General features: G+C 47.6%; 1 protein-coding gene across 1 annotated transcript in view; it reads right to left on the reverse strand.

The window, feature by feature from the left end:
• LOC144138115 (polycystin-1-like) overlaps nucleotides 1–19,759 on the reverse strand; it is a 113,762-nt gene that overhangs the window by 63,908 nt on the left and 30,095 nt on the right. Inside the window, exons 14-23 of the mRNA XM_077670222.1 lie at nucleotides 17,426–17,778; nucleotides 16,599–16,819; nucleotides 14,034–14,218; nucleotides 12,623–12,833; nucleotides 10,340–10,508; nucleotides 8,476–8,660; nucleotides 6,614–6,883; nucleotides 5,320–5,471; nucleotides 4,689–4,857; nucleotides 601–770 (exon numbers count right to left, since the gene is read on the reverse strand). Coding sequence (XP_077526348.1) covers nucleotides 601–770; nucleotides 4,689–4,857; nucleotides 5,320–5,471; nucleotides 6,614–6,883; nucleotides 8,476–8,660; nucleotides 10,340–10,508; nucleotides 12,623–12,833; nucleotides 14,034–14,218; nucleotides 16,599–16,819; nucleotides 17,426–17,778 — 2,085 coding nt within the window. The remainder of the gene's footprint in view (nucleotides 1–600; nucleotides 771–4,688; nucleotides 4,858–5,319; nucleotides 5,472–6,613; nucleotides 6,884–8,475; nucleotides 8,661–10,339; nucleotides 10,509–12,622; nucleotides 12,834–14,033; nucleotides 14,219–16,598; nucleotides 16,820–17,425; nucleotides 17,779–19,759) is intronic.

The following is a 19,759-nucleotide window of genomic DNA, read 5'->3' on the forward strand; positions in this document are numbered from 1 at the left end:
CAAAAAATAGGATTGAGCTGACAGAACATTTTACACCAAAAAGAAAATAAAAGAAAAAAGAAATCACGGGTCTTCCGAAACAAGTTAAATATCCCAGGCCCTTCGTTCCAAAGCCAGCCAACCTACTCTTACGTATACTGAGGCCCAACATCTGAGATTTTTTAGTAGTTGCTGAAAAGAATAAGAGGTTCGAAGTGAACCCGTACGTGCACTGAAAAATTATTTACACCTATTTGTGTAGTAACTGACACCCTCACAAACTATCGAAAACAAAAAAGAACATTTGAAAGGGTGCCTTTATGAGGGCGTATTTTTGTGCAATTTATAGGGCGTAAAGGGGTTATAAATGACAAGACCATTAGGGGGTTTTTCTTCTTTTTTTGCTGTGTAAGGTTTATTAGTTAATGACAGTGATTTACACCCTTAAGGGTGTAAATTATTTAGCAGTGCGCGCTGGGTGAATACATGCAGGAATAGCTTAGCTTGCTCTGTGCGCATCTTGGAACAAAATCTTGCACCTTCCCGGTAAACGGGGGGAGGAGAGGGGGCGTCCTCTCTCCCTCGTAATGAAGAGGAGGAGACAAGGGCAGCCAAGCTTACCTTCCCCTCGTTGTCGACGCCGCTGCCGTCTCCGGCGATGGCCGTGAGGGCACTGCCCACTTGCTCCAGGCTGCTCAGGGTGTCCACGTTCATGATCGACGACACCGAGCGCACCATCTTGGCCCGCAGCAGGGCCTGGGCCTCCATCTCTCGGTCCAGAACCTCCGGGTCTGCATGCGCATGCGCGGGGGCCGTGAATCACGAAGTGCGTGCGAGCGAAGACAAGTGAACGTCACGCTACGGACGGTCAGCAAGAGTTCTTGAGCGCTGTGGTCAGCAACAGTACACGGTGGTTAAGTCCGAAGCGATCTCGTTTCACTAATGTAAGTCCCACGGATTGACGCCTGTTTCAGTGGGTCTATTTTGTAACGCTCTACCCCACCTCGAACAGTGAGTACTGGTCTGTGTTTCGTCGCCGATTAAATGAGTTGAATGTCTACTGCTGACCTTTATCACCAAGCAAAATGAAGAAGAAATTATTGCGGCGTCCATCCACCCTCAATATACTCACGATCAAGGGTGAGTCTGCTAGAATGAGCCCTTGGATGTACGAACTCCCTTCTCTGGCTTTAAGCGGGAGTCGGTAAATGTTAGCCTGCAGAACTCATATCCGCCCTCTCCTCACCTTATGCAACGTCATACACTTAACGGATCGTGAAGCAATCAGGTTTTTCAAGACGATTGAAGCAGTGTGCGGAAACTCTCAAGTGTGGGTTATCGAATAAATGCGTAAGCCGCTCTGCTGCACACCATACCCTTTAAAGTCGGCTGCACTAAGAGACACAAACGTAATGCTAAGATTACGCTACTCAGAGGCAGTGTAGGCAGTTTAATGTCAAACGATGGTGGCGAAGACATTGCCAATAAATGCATCTATAAGCTCCAATGTGTCCATGTATGGACACATGGGCGCTTAGTATACTGAGCTCACCCGCTGCGGTGGCTCAGTAGCTAAGGCGTTGCGCTGCTGAGCACGAGGTCGCGGGTTCGATTCCCGGCCGCGGCGGCCGCTTTTCTGATGGAGGCGAAAATAAAAAACGCCCGTGTGTACGAGATTTCGGCACACGTTAAAGATCCCCAGGTGGTCAAAATTAATCCGGAGCCCTCCACTACGGCGCGCCTCATCGCCTGCGTTGGGTCGGCGCGTTAAACCCCACAATCAATCAGTATACTGAGCTTGGTTTACCAAGCTATATATACAGAACCCATTTAAAGTCGCCTTCGCTACTGTACGTAAGTGCAATGCTAAAAAGACAAAAAACTTCATCACTATGGTATTCGTGGGCTACCTCTGGAATTTTTGCAAAGCTATTTGTCTCACAGATACCAGTTCGTTTCAATGAATAATGTCAATTCAGACAGAAAAAAACTAATCTCAGGGGTCCCACAGGGAAGTATACTAGGACCACTGTTGTTTATTCTCTATATTAATGACATTGTACACATCTCAACTGAGGAAAAAGTTAGTATCTATGCAGACGACACCACAATATTTGTTTAGGCATTTTCTAGCAATGAAATTGTGTCTAGAGCTAATAACATTTTGTCAAAACTTGACATCTGGACAACCGAAAATCAATTAAAAATCAATCCCACAAAAACCAAAGCAATTGTCTACCTTTCTAAAGGAAAATAGGTGTTCCTTAAGTCTGAAATTTTATTCAGGTCAACAAAAATAGATGTAGTAAATTCGGTTAAAATAATCGGTGTTTATTTCACGGCAACCATGCACTGGGATGAGGAAGTAAATTATCCATTGAAAAGGTTGAGCTCAATTACTGGCATTTTGAACCGCAACAGACACCTTCTGCCTGAGACCGTTAAACTTCTGGTTTATAACGCCTTATTTGCTTCCTACTTAAATTACTGTCATTTAGTTTGGGGTACTACTACCGAAACAAATCTAACAAAACTACTAAATATCCAGAAAAGAGTCCTCAGAATAATTGGAAACAAGCCATATACCGAGCCTACCGCGCAACTATTTAGGAAGTTAAAAATTATGAGAGTACATGATATCTACGAATATCGGCTAGCCAGAGAGTTATCTATTAGCGTTAAAAAGAATAATCCATTATTAACTGACATAGCTGATTTACATAATAATGAACTGTCTTACAAAACTAGAAAGGCAGAGAAATGGAAGGTTCCAAAATCTCGCACAAACTATCGAATGCAAATGCTTCCAAATAAGCTGCCACGTTTGCTGAATAAGTTTGATAGCCAGGGAATAGAGCTGACATTGCTAAGCACAGTTTATTTAACTGATTTATATACTGCCTAACATGAAGGTGCTTTTATTACTTTCTGTCATTGCATTTTTATAAAACTGTCTTGTACTTTATTATTTTCGCGGAACTCCCATATAGTATTTGCATCGTTTCCTTAATGCTTGTATTTCTTTCTCTATTCCACCCTTCTATAACCTGAACAAGATGTGCCTGTATTTTTTTGCAGATTCCTGGAAAGTATATTATGATTTGTTTGATTTATGTAAAGCTTTGAGACGAAAACATGTAAACCGTGTAAACAAGTTTAGTGTTTGTATTTGTAAACTTTTTTCCGCATTTATCGTACTTGCAGTTGCAGTTGTATCTGCCGTTGTTGTTGCTCTCGCGTAATCTTGAATATTTCATGAACTTGTTTATGCCAGCTGTGTGTGTTTGCTTGTGATCGGCGCCAGTCGTTGCCGCGGGTGGCCAAGGAACCCTCAAGCCGTCGCAGAACGGCTTTTACCCTGGTCACCTCCCACTTTTGTGAAGACCAATAAATAAATAAAGAAATAAAGAAATATAGGGGCAGTATACGAAGCACGAATAAGGAAAAAAGTATCGTAGTGCCTTACATTAAATACATCCATAAAACAAACCCAAATAGTATCCCCATTAAGCGCTATTCACGGAACCCCCTTTAATGTCAGCTTTACCGTTGTACATAGATGAATTGCTCAGAAGACAATTGTAGGGGCAATTGAGCGGTTTTACATCAAATATGAATGCCTTGTGACCTTTTATTGATGGTATTTTTGTATTCGACCGAAGCGCGACGCATCCACTGCTAACATACGGACAAACGGGTTTCCTTTTCTCTTTGAGTCTACAAAAAAAAAAAGGCTACGCATTTGAAGGGGCCATGAAGACGAAGTACAAGTCTGTTCAGTTAAAAAAAAGAAAACTAGCCTTTGGTAACTAACTCAGCGCCATTGCAGCTATCAAAGACGCTTGTTTAGCCGAAAAACAGAAATATGGACGACTTTCAAATTTCACGCTGAAGTGGTGTAATACGAGTAGGCGCAATGGGAAATTGGCCTGCACTGAAAACACAGTTGTCAGCGTGTTAACTGACACAGTGCCGACACGTTAACATTCAAGTGATGCGTTCAACCAACCAGTCATGTTTCTTGATGGTGGCTTAGGTCGGCTGCAGCCAATCGCATGAACAGGTCTCCGTGACGTCACAGAAAAATCGGCGGAAAGTGCAGACTTTATCTGCTTTCCTTATTATCTCAATTATTTGTTAGAATTTTAGATGCGACTGCATCTCATTCACTCGCCTTGTCCCTGCATCCGGCGTCGGCGTCGTCGGCGTCCGCCCCTCCCCCATTCTCCTCGCCGCGCGATCTGCGCTCTCCGCCGCTCACCCCCTCTCCTCTCCGATGCCCCTCTCTCGCGAGGGGCATTGGATTGGATTCGAATGGATTGGCTTGGCTTGGATTAAAGTGGATTGTGTTGGATTGTGTTGCGTCATAGCCGCGGCAGACGCACTGGCGCCGACGCGTCCCCTCACCGTTATGCGCGCTATAAAACGCGGTGCCTGCGCCGCTCCGCTCCATCGTTCCAGCTCCGTTCCTCCGCTGTCCAACGCTGAAACGTGAACCCCCTATGCGTCGCATCTACACAGGGGTTCCCGCGAGGGGAGGTGGGAGTTTTTTTTCGGATAAAGTTGGTATCGCAGTTTTGGGTACAAGGCGTCCTCTTTTTTAATGAACCGAACCTGTACCTTTGTCTTAATGGCCCCTCTAAGAACTCTTTGATGGACCCCGTCAGGCAGCCCCCTCCCGTTGCGTGTGGGACAACTGTTAAACGCACCCGAGTAGTTGATCTCGTTCTCGTACTCGTCCGGCAGACGCACGTTCATGAGCGACGATATGGCTTGCGACATCTGGTTCATGCGTGCCTGGTCGCCCGCCGCGTCCGCGTTGTCCAGCGAACGCTCGCCCATGTAGCGCTCGAACTCCTGCCGCGTAGGCAGGTACGTCTGCGCACGCGCAATTAAGGTCTGCATAAACATTCGTTACAACGAAGCACCACTCTGTCCAGAAAGCTGACTTCGTTATACGCAGTACTTCTCCCAAAGCAGGGGCTGATCTGCCCTCTGCACACCGCCAGTGCGATTATGATATAAGTTCAAATCTTGCCGACATAACTGACACTTTCGCTGTACCGTGGGAAAAAAATCACCACTTTAAACTTTACATACCAAATGAACGGCCGCGGGGCTGCGGTTCTTTCTCGGTACAGTGGAGGGTTAATACATATCAGCACATCATCATTATCAGGCTAGTATCTATCAAAACATCCAGGTGCAAACAAAATGTGGACGAAGCAAGCTGCGAACGTCAACACCGAAATCCTCCTTTCAGAGTGGGTGAAACCGATCCCGCTACAAAAGACGTCACCGACCACGGCATTGAGTTGGAAGTGACGGACTTGTACTCACAACGATGGTTGTCATGTTGACCCGTTTAGTGGCCCCTTCCTTGTCCTTGATGTCGGCGCCCACTTGAAATTCGCCGTACGGAAGCACCAGGGTCACCTCGCTGTCCGGGCCGTATGTCAGGAAGGTGATGGCCTCGTTCGCCATGTTGCGAACTGCACGTAGTGTTGCGCAATGGAGGATGGAGGACATGTCGTGCACTGTGTCTTACGTCGTCAAAAAGAAGGCAATTTTGGGCGAACTGGTGAAATTCGCGCTTGCTAACCTCGAAGACTGAAATTAAACTCCCGTAAGAAAAGCGTGGTTACTCAAAGCATATCAGATTACGTAGCTCTTTTCGCTTGCGCTTCGATTCGACGAATTTCGCGCGCAGTTTCGAACTTTGTGCCCTATAGAACGAGAGAAAGAAGCTAAATTTTCTGTTTGCATTCATAAACATTATTGTTGTGGAAGACTAGGTGCGGGGTAAAGTTTTTTTAGGTGGATTTATCCAGGTACAACGAGAGAGGTAACTCAGCTTGAGAACGCCTCCACAGTACGCTTTTATGGTAAGTTAACCTCATCAAGATCAAGCGAGGTTGTATAAGCAGACAGTTGCGGACAATACGCGATTTGAATGACGTATTTAGAGGCCTTCTTAAGCTTCGTTTACAGGGCATCTGTTGGGGCTAGTTGGTTATGAATAGCTTGAATGTAAAGCGCTCAAACTTTGACTATTAAACAAGGACGAGAAAAACTACAACACAGGACGAAGCGCAATCCTGTGTTGTAGTTTTTCTCGTCCTTTTTTAATAGTAAAAGTTTAAGCGCTTTACATTCAAGCTTCGTTTTTTCGTGTCAAAAAAGTTTTAGGTTTAAGAGCTCCTGGTTAACTGTCGGGAATGTTTTCCGATGCACTAGAGCTCCAGGTAGGCTTTAGAATAATGCGTGTTATTTGCACAGAACTCACAGTCACTATCTGCGTTTTTCCCTTTTTTCCTGTAAGCAAGCGGGTGCTGACAATACGCATTTTTGAATGGCGTACTTAGACCCATCCTTAAACTTCGTTTATTGGTGTCCAAAAATGTTTGGCGTCCCTGGACGACTATTCAGAATGGTTCCGTGGCGTTCCAGAGCTCCTCGTCGACTGTCCTGGTTGACTGTACAATAGCGCGTGTAATTTGCACAAAACACACGCCTACTATGCGACTCTCTCCACATTAAACTGTAAGTTTTAAATGTAGCTCAGGCCCAGAAATGAGAAAGGCATAGCCGTGACGCGTAGCCGTTCACCCAAATCTCGCGTCAAAGCGCTCACCCCAGAAGGCGAAGAACTCGATGTCGAGCCCTTCGGGGTCCGTCCAGTCGGAGCAGGAGGCCTTGAACTTGTCCATGAGCGCACGCCCCTCCTGCGGCTCGAAGGAGCAGATGCCGTTCTCTGGCGGCTTGTTGATGTGGAGGAAGAGGTCGGACACGCCGCTCACGCCCCACTGGTTGGTCACCGTCAGACGGGCCACGAAGTCGCCGAACGTCGGGTAGTAGATCTTGAAGAACTCGTCCGACAGGGCCATCTTCTGCTCCGTGGCGCCTGCGGGTAAGAAGTGACTCCTTTTTGGATGTAGGGGTGTTTGGGGAAAGGGGGGGGGGGGAAGCCATGCCATAAAGGGATTGGCATAAAGAGATTGGCACGGAACGAAGGCTTGGCTGTGTTACTTCCCCACCCTTGGATCCTCCACTGCTGTGAGTGCTCCCGGTGAAGAATGGGTGAAATACAAGTTCGGAGTGTGACGTTTGACTGTTCAAAGCCCCAACAAACAAATTGCTCCCAACCACAGTATTCCTGTGAGACCAAGGCTCCGACGGACGCCTGTCTGGTCGGGAATAATCATTGATAAGTAATAAAGACGCCGAACACAATAGAAAACCATATAATTGCATTTAGGCCCCCCGAACGGGAGCAGAAACTTTTGGAGTTTTTTTTTTTTTTATGTGAACAAGGCGGCCGTTCGGAGTGCCGAAATGTCATATCGTTTACCATTCTGCGTGGTCGGAGTCTTCGTTATTGCTTCAATTCTTGAAGGCTTGCAGGTATGAATATGAATAGAAAAAGTAGTGAATATGTTCTGGAGGTGGTGTTGTAAGGAACGGGCTGGATAGACACGGGGAAGCCATCCTGAGCATGAAAAATGTGCGATTTTTATTTTATCCCTACTACTGTGCCTTTTCATAATCACCACTACCCCCAAGACCTGCTTATGTCCCCCGCGGGATCAAGGACTCTCCCATGTTCCACCAGCCGTTCCTGCGCTGCTATTCCCTAGTCCAGTGGTTCTCAAATGAGGGTCCACTAGGGATTTCGGTGATCCGCGAAGCCTTCCTCAACCCACAACCCAACCCCATTAATTTCCCCTTTTTGCCAAACCTTGCTGGCACTGCAAAGATGTGTCTTCGCTGCACGGAATGTACAGTCTTTGTCGAAATTTTCTAGGCCAAGACGAAAGTGCGCAGTCCGCCAACAATTCAACGTTCAAGCTTAGTCCCGAGCGACGCTGAAACGTTTTATGCCGGAAAACTAGAGAAAACACATTTCTTTCTCGCTGGCATAATATATTTTTGTCACATATAAAGATAAAGCTTGTCCTTTGAATTTTTTTGTGGTCGAGAAGGTTAAGGATTGGCCTAGAAAATTTTGACAAAGGGTGCACCTTTATTTTTTTCCCTCGTAGGAAAGCTTTAACTTCAGCTTTTTGCACAACACTCCAGTTATGCAAGAAAGCCAGACGCACAAAATGCGGCGTATAATTGTTTAGGCGACTTTTAACTGCAAAGGCTGAGCGTTTGACTATATGACATGCATCAGTATAAGAGTTAGCCTCAAAAAGCGGATAATAAATGTGTGTGGGCGACTTTAGCTGCATGCGCAAATTGTTTAACATCATGACAGGGATCAACACACTTTATCCTGGGTTCATCCATCAGTTTTGCAAGGTCGAAAGGGGTCCCCGGCACACTCGTGGATGACAACCACTGCCTCAGTCTATCATCCTCTGCTTTCGAGTTTTCTGGTTTCATCCCTCCGCCCAGTGAATGGTCATCTCCTACTTCTAGGCATGTATCTCGTCACCCACCCTGTTACCGTGATGGTCGGTCCACCGAGGATAGAGTGACCATTTCGCTTACCGACCAGGTAGTCCCTGGCGTCCTCGAGGTACACCTCTGTCAGGTTGTCGCTTCCAAACACCTCCCAGCTGTAGACCATCTCGCCGTCGCAGTTCTCGATGCACAGCCCGATCAAGCCCACGCGCACCGGGTTGATCTTCTGGCCGATCGGGTCGTTGGGGTAGCACAGCTTGTCCGTCTGACACCTGCACGCAGTTCACACGCGCGCGTTATACGAGCACGCGCGGTTCCAACCCGGTCAGCTTCACTGCCGGTGACTCAGCAGTAAAGCAGCGTTCGGCTGCTGAGTCGCGCGTTCACTAAATACGAAAGGGGTGGGCGTAATGTCTGCTTTCTTATAAGGGGCGATGCCCCTTAGGGGCTGGGGCTGTTGGCGTCTCCTGTCGTCGTCGTAATCGTCGTCTCATGTAGTCACGGTACCAAAACACAGGGACACTCGTTTACGCTTCGCGCTGGAGAGCTTCGTCCTTCAAGGACAAGAGACTGTTACAGCAAAGTTGTATACCTCTACCCGCCAACGGTTGCATCCCCGTTTGCAAAAACACCAAGCCACCAAGAATGCACTTATACAGTCAAACCCGTTTATAGCGAACTGCAATATGCACCGCGATTAGTTCGATATATCCAATAGTTCGATATAGCCGAACCCGCCTATAACGAGCTTATTGTTACGATTTCGCAATCCGCAGGAGCCCCCCGCCCCCCTCCCCAACTCCGCCATCCACGTATGCAGAAATGAACACAGTACAGTAGCCATTACCATACCAAAATAATCCATTTATTGCAAGTAATAAAGCTACTTTCCGTCTTAACTGCCCACGTTGCAAAAAAACGGTGATTTTTGTTTTCACTTTCGTTTTGGCGGCTTCAACTAGCACAGCATTCTCTACACGAAATATTGTTTGCACCAGTTCGAGTCCGCGTCCTCAAAAATCTAAGAAGCATTGGCGGAGCACATCGACTGCCGAAGCGCTTTATTATAAGCGTCGGACGGATTTCACTCGCGACATCATCGGGAACGTTGGCGAGCTCTTCCCACCGTTCACCGATGCTGCTGTCTTGGTCCGGACTCGCTGACCGGGCGGGTTCCGTCGCGAGTCCAGCGCATCGGAAACAGTTACGGAAAGTACTGGGCGTTACGTCGCTCCGTGCGAGGCGCAATGTCTCAGTCGCGGCTCTTGCTCCGTGGTCGCGGCCAATCCACATCTCAATCGCCGCTCGAGACCGTGTATTTCGGCGGCCATTTTAGGCTCCCAAAGTTCGATATATCGGATGTGAACTTCGTTATAGGGAATATGTTTCCCATTTATTTCCGTAACTGAATTATTTTTGTTCGATATATAGCATAATTCGCTCTATCCGGGTTCGTTATAGCCGGGTTTGACTGTACACTGCATGCTTCGTCCCTCCCCAGGTTTCACGTTAGGGGAGATGGCCCTGGATTTTTTCACAGAATTGGGAGGCATATTACGTGCTCAAACAACACGCATAACAAGTACAGCTGCACCTGTGGCATGTATAGGCCTCTGATCATTATTGTAATCTATTTCGCCAGCTGCTTGAAGCAGTGCAAAAGTTACGGGGCGGACCGAGGCCATTCAACCTAGACACCGTGGGGAACGGAGTTGTTCTTGCAAGACCCTAACGCTTACTGTTTGTTTTCTTCAGCTGAGGACTGTAAGTTAGACGAGTTCATTGTGGGCATTGGCTGAGAACAGTGTCGGCGCCACAGTCTTGCAGGCTATTTGTGTTTAGTGTCCTTGTCTGGTTGCACTGAAAATGCTTAAGCTATTGCTTCGCTTATTAGCCAGCGTAACAGCCGGTAAAGAGTAAGTGCTTCTGGTGATGTGGTTGTCTCGCTCACTGGACGCTGATTGAGGGCGGCACCCTCTCCATGAGCACGAGCTGGATGGCGCCCCAAGATGGCGGCCGGTCGGGCTTCTCCAGCTTGGCGAGGATCTCGTACGTCACGTTGGGCTTGTAGAACACGATGGTGCTCCACTCGAGCTCCCCGCCCGTGATGTTGATGCGCCCTGCGTAGTGGCAGCGATGGTGGTTACGCAATTAGAGCATCGCTCTCTCTTCTTTCTCTTTGCTTTTAATAAATGATTCTGCGTCCCCGATGTTCTGAGGTGGAAAAACAAAGCTTCTACTCATTATGTAACTTTTGTTATCCAGAGGACACAACCCATATCGCTTCGGACGGTGAGCTCTAGAGACAATTTCAAGAGTAGAAAAACTGCGCGTGAAAGACAAGACAATAAGGATGGGGCAAGACATTGTTCCCCACTTTTTTGTTGTTTTGTTTTGGGAGGGAGAGCACGGAAAGGAATTCGAATTGGATGACCGTGTGGGTTTGTTGCGGTAGCTAACATCAGGGGTGTGAATCTTTAACTGATTGATTGATTGATTGATTAATTGATTGATTGACTGTTAATGGTACCCCTTTGTAAAGCCCGTTCTACATGGAGCGAATTTCGCCTGCGAATTCGCTGGAACGAACATTCGCACTTGCGAAATTCGCAATGCCTGGAATTGTCGTCTACATGGGGCCTGCGAACGCCGCGGTTTTCACGTTTCAGATGCGCCTTGTTTGCAGACTGAATGAAGTTTGCCACCAGCAAAGGTTGTTGTGATTTTAACAAGTGTGGTTTTATTTTACTTTCTTGGCAAGTTGTTTCTGCCTGGCTTGCGGTAAATATAAGTTTATTTGCGGTTGTATATAAGAATCGCCCATTCTTTATCAATATACGTACACACAGCAGAAAAGACAAACGTTTTGGTGTGACCGCGCTATTGTCGCGCTCATACAAGCAACGCCATCTGGTTTCCAAGCGTGCAAGTGGTGCCGAGCTGTGCTCCTATAGACCCTTTGCAAAAAGGCGGACAACACTGAGAATTCAGCGGTGGTAACACTGGTGGTGAACGCGACGACGCCATTAGAAAGGAAGCAGGTCGTAGCAACGCCGTTGCGGTTGCGCGTTTTCGCCCACGGCTTCACGAGTCTGTTGCCCCACGATGCGTATGCAATTACATGGACGGTGGACGGTAGCTGCTCCATAGAAACTCTGTGCTCGCAGCCTTTTCGCTTCCTTTCTAATGGCGGCCCAGCGGGTGCACAGTGTTGCCAGAGTGGCTTGCTGCTTTTCCGCCAACGATTTGGCCATTTTGCAAAGGGTCTATTGGCCGCAGGTCCGGCCCCTCTACGCCGCACACGCCGCACGAGCGGCGTTTGCTCGACCGCTTTAAATGTTTGGCACTTTGCCGCAGGAACGAAAAAAGGTGGTTTTGCCGCACGAGCGGCGCCGCATCAGCGAATTCGCAGGCGAAATCGCTCCATGTAGTACGGGCTTAACGCGGTATTGACGTGTATCATATCAATGAATTAATGAATTCTTTATTTCCACTTATATACATAAAATGTACGCGTACAGTGGCGGGGCCAAGGAGGACAGCTGTACTAGACAGCTTGACTATCCCTTGACCCCGTCAGATATAAAAAAGTCTGACGTATCTATATTGTACAACTGTATTAATTTTAGCACTGTCATTAATGAAATTTTGCCCGTTGCACGCGGTAGTGGCCTAAGCTACAATCTCCTTTCTGCTTTTCCAACCACCACCATTCCAATCTTCTTTTAGTCACCTCTACTGTTTTGTAGTGTCTCTGTGCCACCTTTAAACCCAAGGGCATCAGAAAGACGAAAAGATTCCATTGTTACCTACGCGTTCTTTCTTTTCTGTGCTGCCTTATTATACAATCTCATAAAGACGATTCTTCATGACAAAAAAATCCTAAACCCTTTCTTAATTAAGCAATAGATGATTAAAACGCGAAACGTTCTCACATGAAACCCGAGTCAAAGTAAGAGTCCAAAAACGAAACTGCTTCGACCGTGTCGGAATAACGCAGTCGGATAGACGTCGGCTTCATAACGCGAGGGGAAACCCAGGTTTGATTCAAACCACGGGAAGCGTTTTCTTCTGAGGAGTTCGTTGTGTAATTTGGCTTTCCTGGAGTACGTTTTGGCGTAACGACCGACGGCACCCGTGAAGCATAGACAGCTTCGCTTTAATACAAGTCTAAGTGCACGCGCATGCGCCACCGTGCCTGCATGCACAGACCCCGCTCTTGCTTGAGACGCACCTGGCCCGGTGCCGAAGCAGCCGCCCCGGTCCTCCATGTCTTCGGCCGCCAGGAAGCCGGCGACGTCGAAGTCGTGGCCCTGGGCCGTGATGTTCGCCAGGTGGCGCATGCGGTGGAAGAGCGGCTGTGTCACGTTCTGCTCGTCGTCGGGCACGGTGCGGTTGATGAGCTCGTGGGGCACCCGCCGGCAGTACCAGGTCACCGAGAAGTTCTGCACACGTCACAGCATGCACGGGCTCAGGGTGGCGTGACGATCAAGGACAACGTTAACATGTAGCCGTTTATTCGGTTACTGGAGCGTGCAGCGCTCTATTGCGTTAAGCTTAAACAAAAACAAAAAAACAGCTTGGAAAATTTAAGTCGACGAAATCAAGCCGGCTTCGCTTCGAAGTTGAACAGGGCTCAAAACGGGGTGATTTCGACTGTGCGTGACACGAAGAAGGCGACGCTGCAGCGCTGAAATGCAAAACAATAACATAACACTGCTTTATTAGAGAAGGTTGACCTATCGACCTGCGTGAGGAATTGAAAGAATGTGGGAGGGGGTAAAAGTTTATGGCTTGCACTTGGCATTCACTGCCTCTATACCGCGCGGACTCTCACAGAGAGAGCAGCGGCTGCCGTGTGTTTATTTATTTATTTATTTATTTATTTATTTATTTATTTATTTATTTATTTATGCAAAATAAATTGTAAATAAATAAACTTGTTTGAAAACGGTCTCCAGGAAAGGCAGATGAGAGCAAAGACTAAAGCAAAAGATGTCGGCTCGAGCTGCTCTTAGCCTAACGGAAACGAAAGGTTCCAACAGATGCCACGCGAGCTGTAAAATGAAATTGATTTGGGCGTAATTACATTTCATTCATCATGGCAGGGGCGAAAGGGAAGGTTAGGAGCATCAGTGGTCGGAGGGGGAGAGCGGGGAGGGTGTTGCGTAGCAGGGTCGCAGAAGACAATCGTCTTTCAGCGGCATTTGCCGGGAAGAAAGCAGGTACGCGGCCGATATATATCACTGAGAGCTTTGTTCTGGAGAAGTTGGTACATTGCTACTCACAAAACACTGCGCTAAATTGACATTGCCGAAGACGAAGGACGGCGGAACACAAGACGCACGCATACGAAAGCGTAACTATCAACTGGCCTTTATTTTCCTGACTCCGTCTTAACAGGGACGACTATAATAACGTTTTTTCATCATCATCATCCGACCCTGTCTTACGTTTCCAGTGTTTTCCGATAGGGTCGGAAAATAAAGGCCAGTTGATAGTTGAGCTTTCGTATCATCTCGTGTTCCGCCACCATTCGTCTTCGTCAATGACAATTTAGCGCAGTGTTTTGTGAGTAGCAATCACCATCAAGTATCCCCATCACCATCAGCTCTTTTCCCCGTTCCCGAACTCCCGCCCTTTACCTTATCTGATGGATCGTCAGGATTGATGGAGTAGTTTGCAGGGTTCAGGGTGAGCGTTTGCGGGAACCCCCTGGTTATCCTGGACTGGGCACCGTCGGACATCTGCGGTAGCAGTGGCGACGGCTTCATTTCGATGTACGTCTCGGCGAAGCGCTTGTGGAACATTGGTGGCTTCGCTCTGGGCGCTGAAGAAGAAAAACGAAACACATCCACTCTGACTTCCTTGGAAATACTGCTGGCGACCGTCAAATTACGGCGTCTCGTTCAGAATAATTTGTGCGCAGAGAGGTTCTGCTGCGCCAGGTCGAACGCCCTGAAGAGTTGAAACCCGGGAAATGCAGGATAGTGCCAAATATGTCATGCGGTTGTCAAAAAATCAACAACGATGTTGAGAACGCGTCAATGTCCCCCAGCTTTGGAGCCCACTCATCAAGCGCTTCGATGCTCAAATCGATGGTTTGGTTTCAATTTAGTTACTGGTCGTGCTGAACAAGAAAAAAGGGGAAGGGGGTGTAGTGCTTTATCGAAATCGTAATCTATAACTGGTTATCATCAAATAGCAAGAAAAGAATACATCGTTTGGTCTAGTGTCATTCCGAACGATTACAAATGCAATTTTCAAGATAGGACTTGCGTGAAAGTTGCGCAGCGACAGGGACGGAACTGGACATGTCCTTGCCATTAGCGCACGTCCCCCAATAAGAACATGTGATGAGAAGCTTAACTTTCGCCTTTTCTATCTTCGACACGTCGACCTTCTAAACATTGTCAATCTTATAGTTGTAATTCTTTTTTTCACATTCACAGTACAACTGAGGACATCTTGTTCTCATGTTTACGCCGAGTGGAAAAACAACTTCGAAGAGGAGCTCGCTCTAGGATTATTACAAATGTTATTAAGCTGTCTTCACAAAGAGGAGACGGCGGCAGCAATTTACGGCGAGGAACGGGAAGTAAGGTCTTTATTTCACTTCCAACATTACGGCTTTAGGATCAGCGAGATGTAGGCCTATACTCACCTTACACATGCGGCGTCACACCCTTCGCGTAGATGGGGTTTACGTAAGTCTTTTTTCTTCACCGAAGCTTCTTCAAGATGCACTCGTAACAACAGTGCCAGAAGAATTCCGCAAACCAATTACTCCCCGCTTTAGTTTTATGGATCGTTAAAACTCCGGTTACGAAGCATTTTTACGATCCCGGGGCTTGCCCCATCGCTCTTTCATCGTCCCCAACATAGGCATTGGAGAGGAGACATGCAACTTGCGCGTCCTTACATTGTTGTTACGACTCTGACACCGCTGCTAGGCGTGCCGAAGCTTGTATTTATGTTCGCCCTACGTAGCGCATGCATTCTACAAGCTGACATAGCATCGTGCAGGCCAGGTCAATATCGTCTGGAGACAAGAACGGCGGCGCTTTTGCCCTAAGGATGTTTCTAGGTTCTAATTAATTAATTTTTTTGCTAATCGAAGCTGAACTTAGTGACGCGACATACGGAAGGCAGTTTTATTGGTACTCTTATTTATATCCCCATCTGCCACTATTTTTCGACCACCCTTGCTATAAAATTCGGCGTTGTTCATTCGGCGTTGTCGATGGACGTGAAAATAGAACAGTGCCTTGCCAATACACAAGCTGCAGGAAAATGAAATAATTTAAGCTATCTGTCGTTTGCGTTTTCACGCCCATCTTTCTTTCCGTCTTCTTCTCCCAATCCCAGCTTCTCTTCCCAAGCAAGTCCAATCATTGACCGCTCCGCGTGTTCGAACGCCTTCACCTGCCTTAGCGAGAAATACCCTTGCTCGGTCTGGAGCCCCCGTAACGTCAACAGGTCCACGATTATCGCTGTCGACGCTAATACAGTCGAACCTCGTTATAACTAAGTAGTATCGGGACATTAATTTAGTTCGTTATATCCGATATTCGTTGTAACAGTAGAGCTGAAAATCGGTTATAACTAATTGGTTATCTGGCGCCAGCGAAAATACTTGATACAAAAACGCATTATTTTGATCTTCGAACCTACTATAAACAAGATAACCCTTATCTTTCTCCTTGTGGCATTTCAAGCTCAATGAACGAGAACATGAAACGGGAAATTACAACAGAACAAAGTTCATTTGACACAACAGGCCTGCGTTCCTATTTTTTCGAGGAAGGATGTGATGTTTGCCCGGTGGCTATTCACAGCACTGAGCACTAAGAAGTCTTCCACAGTGTTCACGAACTTCTACTTCTGCAGTTTCGGACACTGGAAGTTTTTCCAGGCAGCTTCTAAGCCTACTGGTCAAATATTTCTTCGTTATATCCGGTAGCGCGCGGCTCTCACAGTTTCATTTTCGTTATAAGCTTGTATCACTCCTGCCTTGGCCACCAAGAGGTGGCTGGAAGTATGTATTAAATAAAATAAATAAATAAATAAATAAATAAAAGAATTAGTGTCGATGAAATGAAGCTTGACCAACCAAACCTCGTATTTAGTTCGCTATAGCCGATAATTCGCTATACCATTGTTCGTTCTAACGAGCTTCAACTGTATATGTCTGCGCGGGCATATCGTACCGCTCATGTTGACGTTGTAGCGCAGCTTGTAGAGTCCCGCTTCTAGGAAGAACTCGGGCACGTAGATCATGGACTTGGTGCGAGAGTCTAGCGGGGTCAGGTCAATCTGGCGGATGGGGTCACCCGTCTCGTTCAGCAGGAAGGCCTCCCAGGCGCGCGTCACGTCGATAGAGATGTTGCACTCGACGGACGTGAACGTGTACAGCTCCACAGGCCGAAGTCTGCGAAGTTGACAAGAGGGTACCTGGGAGACTCGCCTCTGAATCGCTTTAGGGTTACTAGCCTGGAGAGGTGTTTTATTTCAATAGCGAGGGTGTTAAATGACCCCTTGAGCGAAAAGGCCGGCGTCAGCGTTGTCGGGCGTCTGGGGAAATCTGGGCCTCAAACAGAAACCCAACCACGCGCCTTCGTTGCTTAGGCAACGCCTAAGCATGCGCCCGTAATATGACGATATGAAACCACCAATGAGAGCCCTGTTTTTTAACTGGTTGGCCTTACTCATCTCTTGGTATGGTGGTTTCAGACCGTTAAGCTTTCGGTGGCAGCGATTGCGACTGCTGGTCTAATTGGCCGTCCGCACCAGTACATCATCGACGAAGTAAGGTCAGCAAAGAACACAGCCAAACCAGCGAGGAGCAAATAATTCTCGCACAACAACACTCGAAGGAGCTCTTAGCTGCGCTGAATTGCACTTAAAGCCCTTTCGGGGAGGGAATGGAGTTAGTGAGTTACCAGAGGATAGTTCTTTAAACTTGAACGATGCGGCGCCCTTTAGGATCAGTCTTCCCTCCGGCCCGAAACAACTGTCACGACAGCGGGTAGTGTACCTGTAGAAGACGGTGGCGTTGACGGGGTCCAGGACCTGGTTTCGGATCTTGATGATGGGCGCCTTGCAGGGCTCGTTGTTGACGGTGATGTTGAAGACACTCGTCTGCTCGCTGATGTCGTTGAAGGCGACCAGCGTGAAGACGTAGTCGAAGCCGCGCTCGTAGATGTGCTGCAGCCACATGGGGTCCTGCAGCTCGCCCTGGAGCTGGAACTGGTCGGGCCGGTAGCGCGTGAAGCACTGGGAGCCCGAGCCGTACGCCATCTTGGGAGACTCGTCGCCGTAGTCCACCACCACGCACGTGTCGGTGCCCATCAGCTCGAAGGTGACCATGAAGTTGCGGATGTGCTCGTCCTGCACGCCAGCGACGGACGAAGAGTAAACTTACGGAGGCTAAGCCTACTCCTGCATCAATTCGGTTGTGCGTTTAAAGACACGATGAAGCGTCATCTTAGTAGCAATAGTAAATAACTGTATTTAGCCGGGAAGTCTGTGTTTCCTCAGTCCGAGCTACGACTTAGCGGTATCTGCCCTGGAGACACGTAGTTACTGGGCTTCGAAACATCTCTAGTAGCCAGGTTACACCACAGATTGGGGGGGGGGGGGGAAGAGAAGAGTGGAATAAAAAAAAACAAAGTTCATTCCTCCCTTCGTCTAATGACAAAGATGGTTGAAACGCCAAGTCTTCTTCAGACATAAGTCGATACGAATCAAGCTCCAATCTCTTGAGGGATTCGGTCATTGCCGTCCTAGTTTTGACTTTGATGATGACGGTGATGATGATGCCCTTGAAGTGTTTGGCACGTACCCACTCGGGAGGGATTGGCTAGGGATATGATGTTGACGTCCACCTGCGCTTGAAATGACTTTGTGGAGGTGCCTATTTAGGCACCTCTACAATAGGCACCTTTGAGGTGCCTTCTGGTAAGTTGCCTTTCCTGCAGTCCAATTGAGGCGTAATGACTTGGGTTTTAGACTTGACTTTGGACTTTGAAGACATTGGCGTTCGACCAGAGAGAGCTTTGCGTTTCAACCCTCTTTGGCTTCACCCGTGATCATCGTCATCGTCACAGAAAGTTGGCTTTTCCGCGGGGTTGCTATCAGTGACAAAACGAAAGCTTCGCTTTAAAATCCCAACTGCTTCGACTGTGTAGTAATGTCGTAGTCGTATAGATGTTGCTTCATAACGCGAGAAACCCAGGTTCAATTCTCACCACTGGAAGCGTTTTTTTAGTGTAAATTTGGCTTTCCTGTAGCGCGTTTGCCGTGCGCCGGACGCCGACAGTGAAGCTTAGAAAGCTTCGCTTTAAAAGGAGGGCGGGCTGGGTTGTGAGCACATCAAATATTGATACGCACTACGGTGCCTGGGTGAGCAAAGTTTGCATTCTGTGTGGCATTATTCCAATACAGGTGGTGTAGTCAGGTGGGGTGAGGCAAAGTGTCCGTGTTGAGGAAAAGTGTTCGTGTGGCGGAAAACCAAATTTGCATGAAAGATCACCACCACTTTCTTGGCCTTTACAAAAACGCCGGCCTGTTGCTGCGCAAAGGTGGCTGGAGATGAAACCCTCGAGAGTGAAAAGCCCATCGCGCCGATATGAACATTTTACCCTGTGCCTGCTTCCTCAGCTGAAAATGGTGTCGCAAAAGCACTAACACAGCTAAAAGAGATCACAGCACTCGCAAAGGCTGTGAAGAATGCAAGGGTACAACGAAATTAATCAACGATTCTTATCCAACATCTATTGCTGTTTGTTCGTCCCACTTGTTATGTTCTACCACTCAAGTGACCGGGGTTGCTAAGGGTCCTCACTAACACAAAGCGAAAACCTGGTCCCTAGTCATGTTACAAGGAACATTACGTCCCTTACTGTCGTCTTTTCCAGTGTCTAAAGTCACAAAACCTTCACAACACTCTCCGATAGATGCAGAAGCTTTGAAATCCGCTCGGCAATCCAAGATGTGCTTCAGTTGGGTGGCGCAACCTTTACGACTCACTCCTTTTCCTCGTTCTTTCGGTCGGTCTTGCCTTCGCCAGTACGCTTTTTACCCGTACAACCCACAGAAAAACGTAGACCCACACCGAAGCCACTAACTCTTCAGGTGTTTTATGCGCGGGTTAGTCCCAGGGTAGGGACGACGTAAGGCCTAGTCGAAGCACTCTGAACTTTATCTGTGTACCGGCGGCTACCTCTCATGAGGGAACGCGAGAAGCTAACCAGATCGATAAAGTTAACCAGACCGATTAAGGGTGTTAATATGTGATTCACAAAAAAGGAGTCCCCATCTGAAGACATTCCCGTAAAGAGGCTCTTAGAATAAGGTGAGCTGAGTCTTT

Source organism: Haemaphysalis longicornis, unplaced genomic scaffold, assembly GCF_048455015.1.
Source record: "Haemaphysalis longicornis isolate Haplotype H1 unplaced genomic scaffold, Haemaphysalis longicornis Haplotype H1 scaffold_5, whole genome shotgun sequence".
NCBI classification, from domain to species: domain Eukaryota; kingdom Metazoa; phylum Arthropoda; class Arachnida; order Ixodida; family Ixodidae; genus Haemaphysalis; species Haemaphysalis longicornis.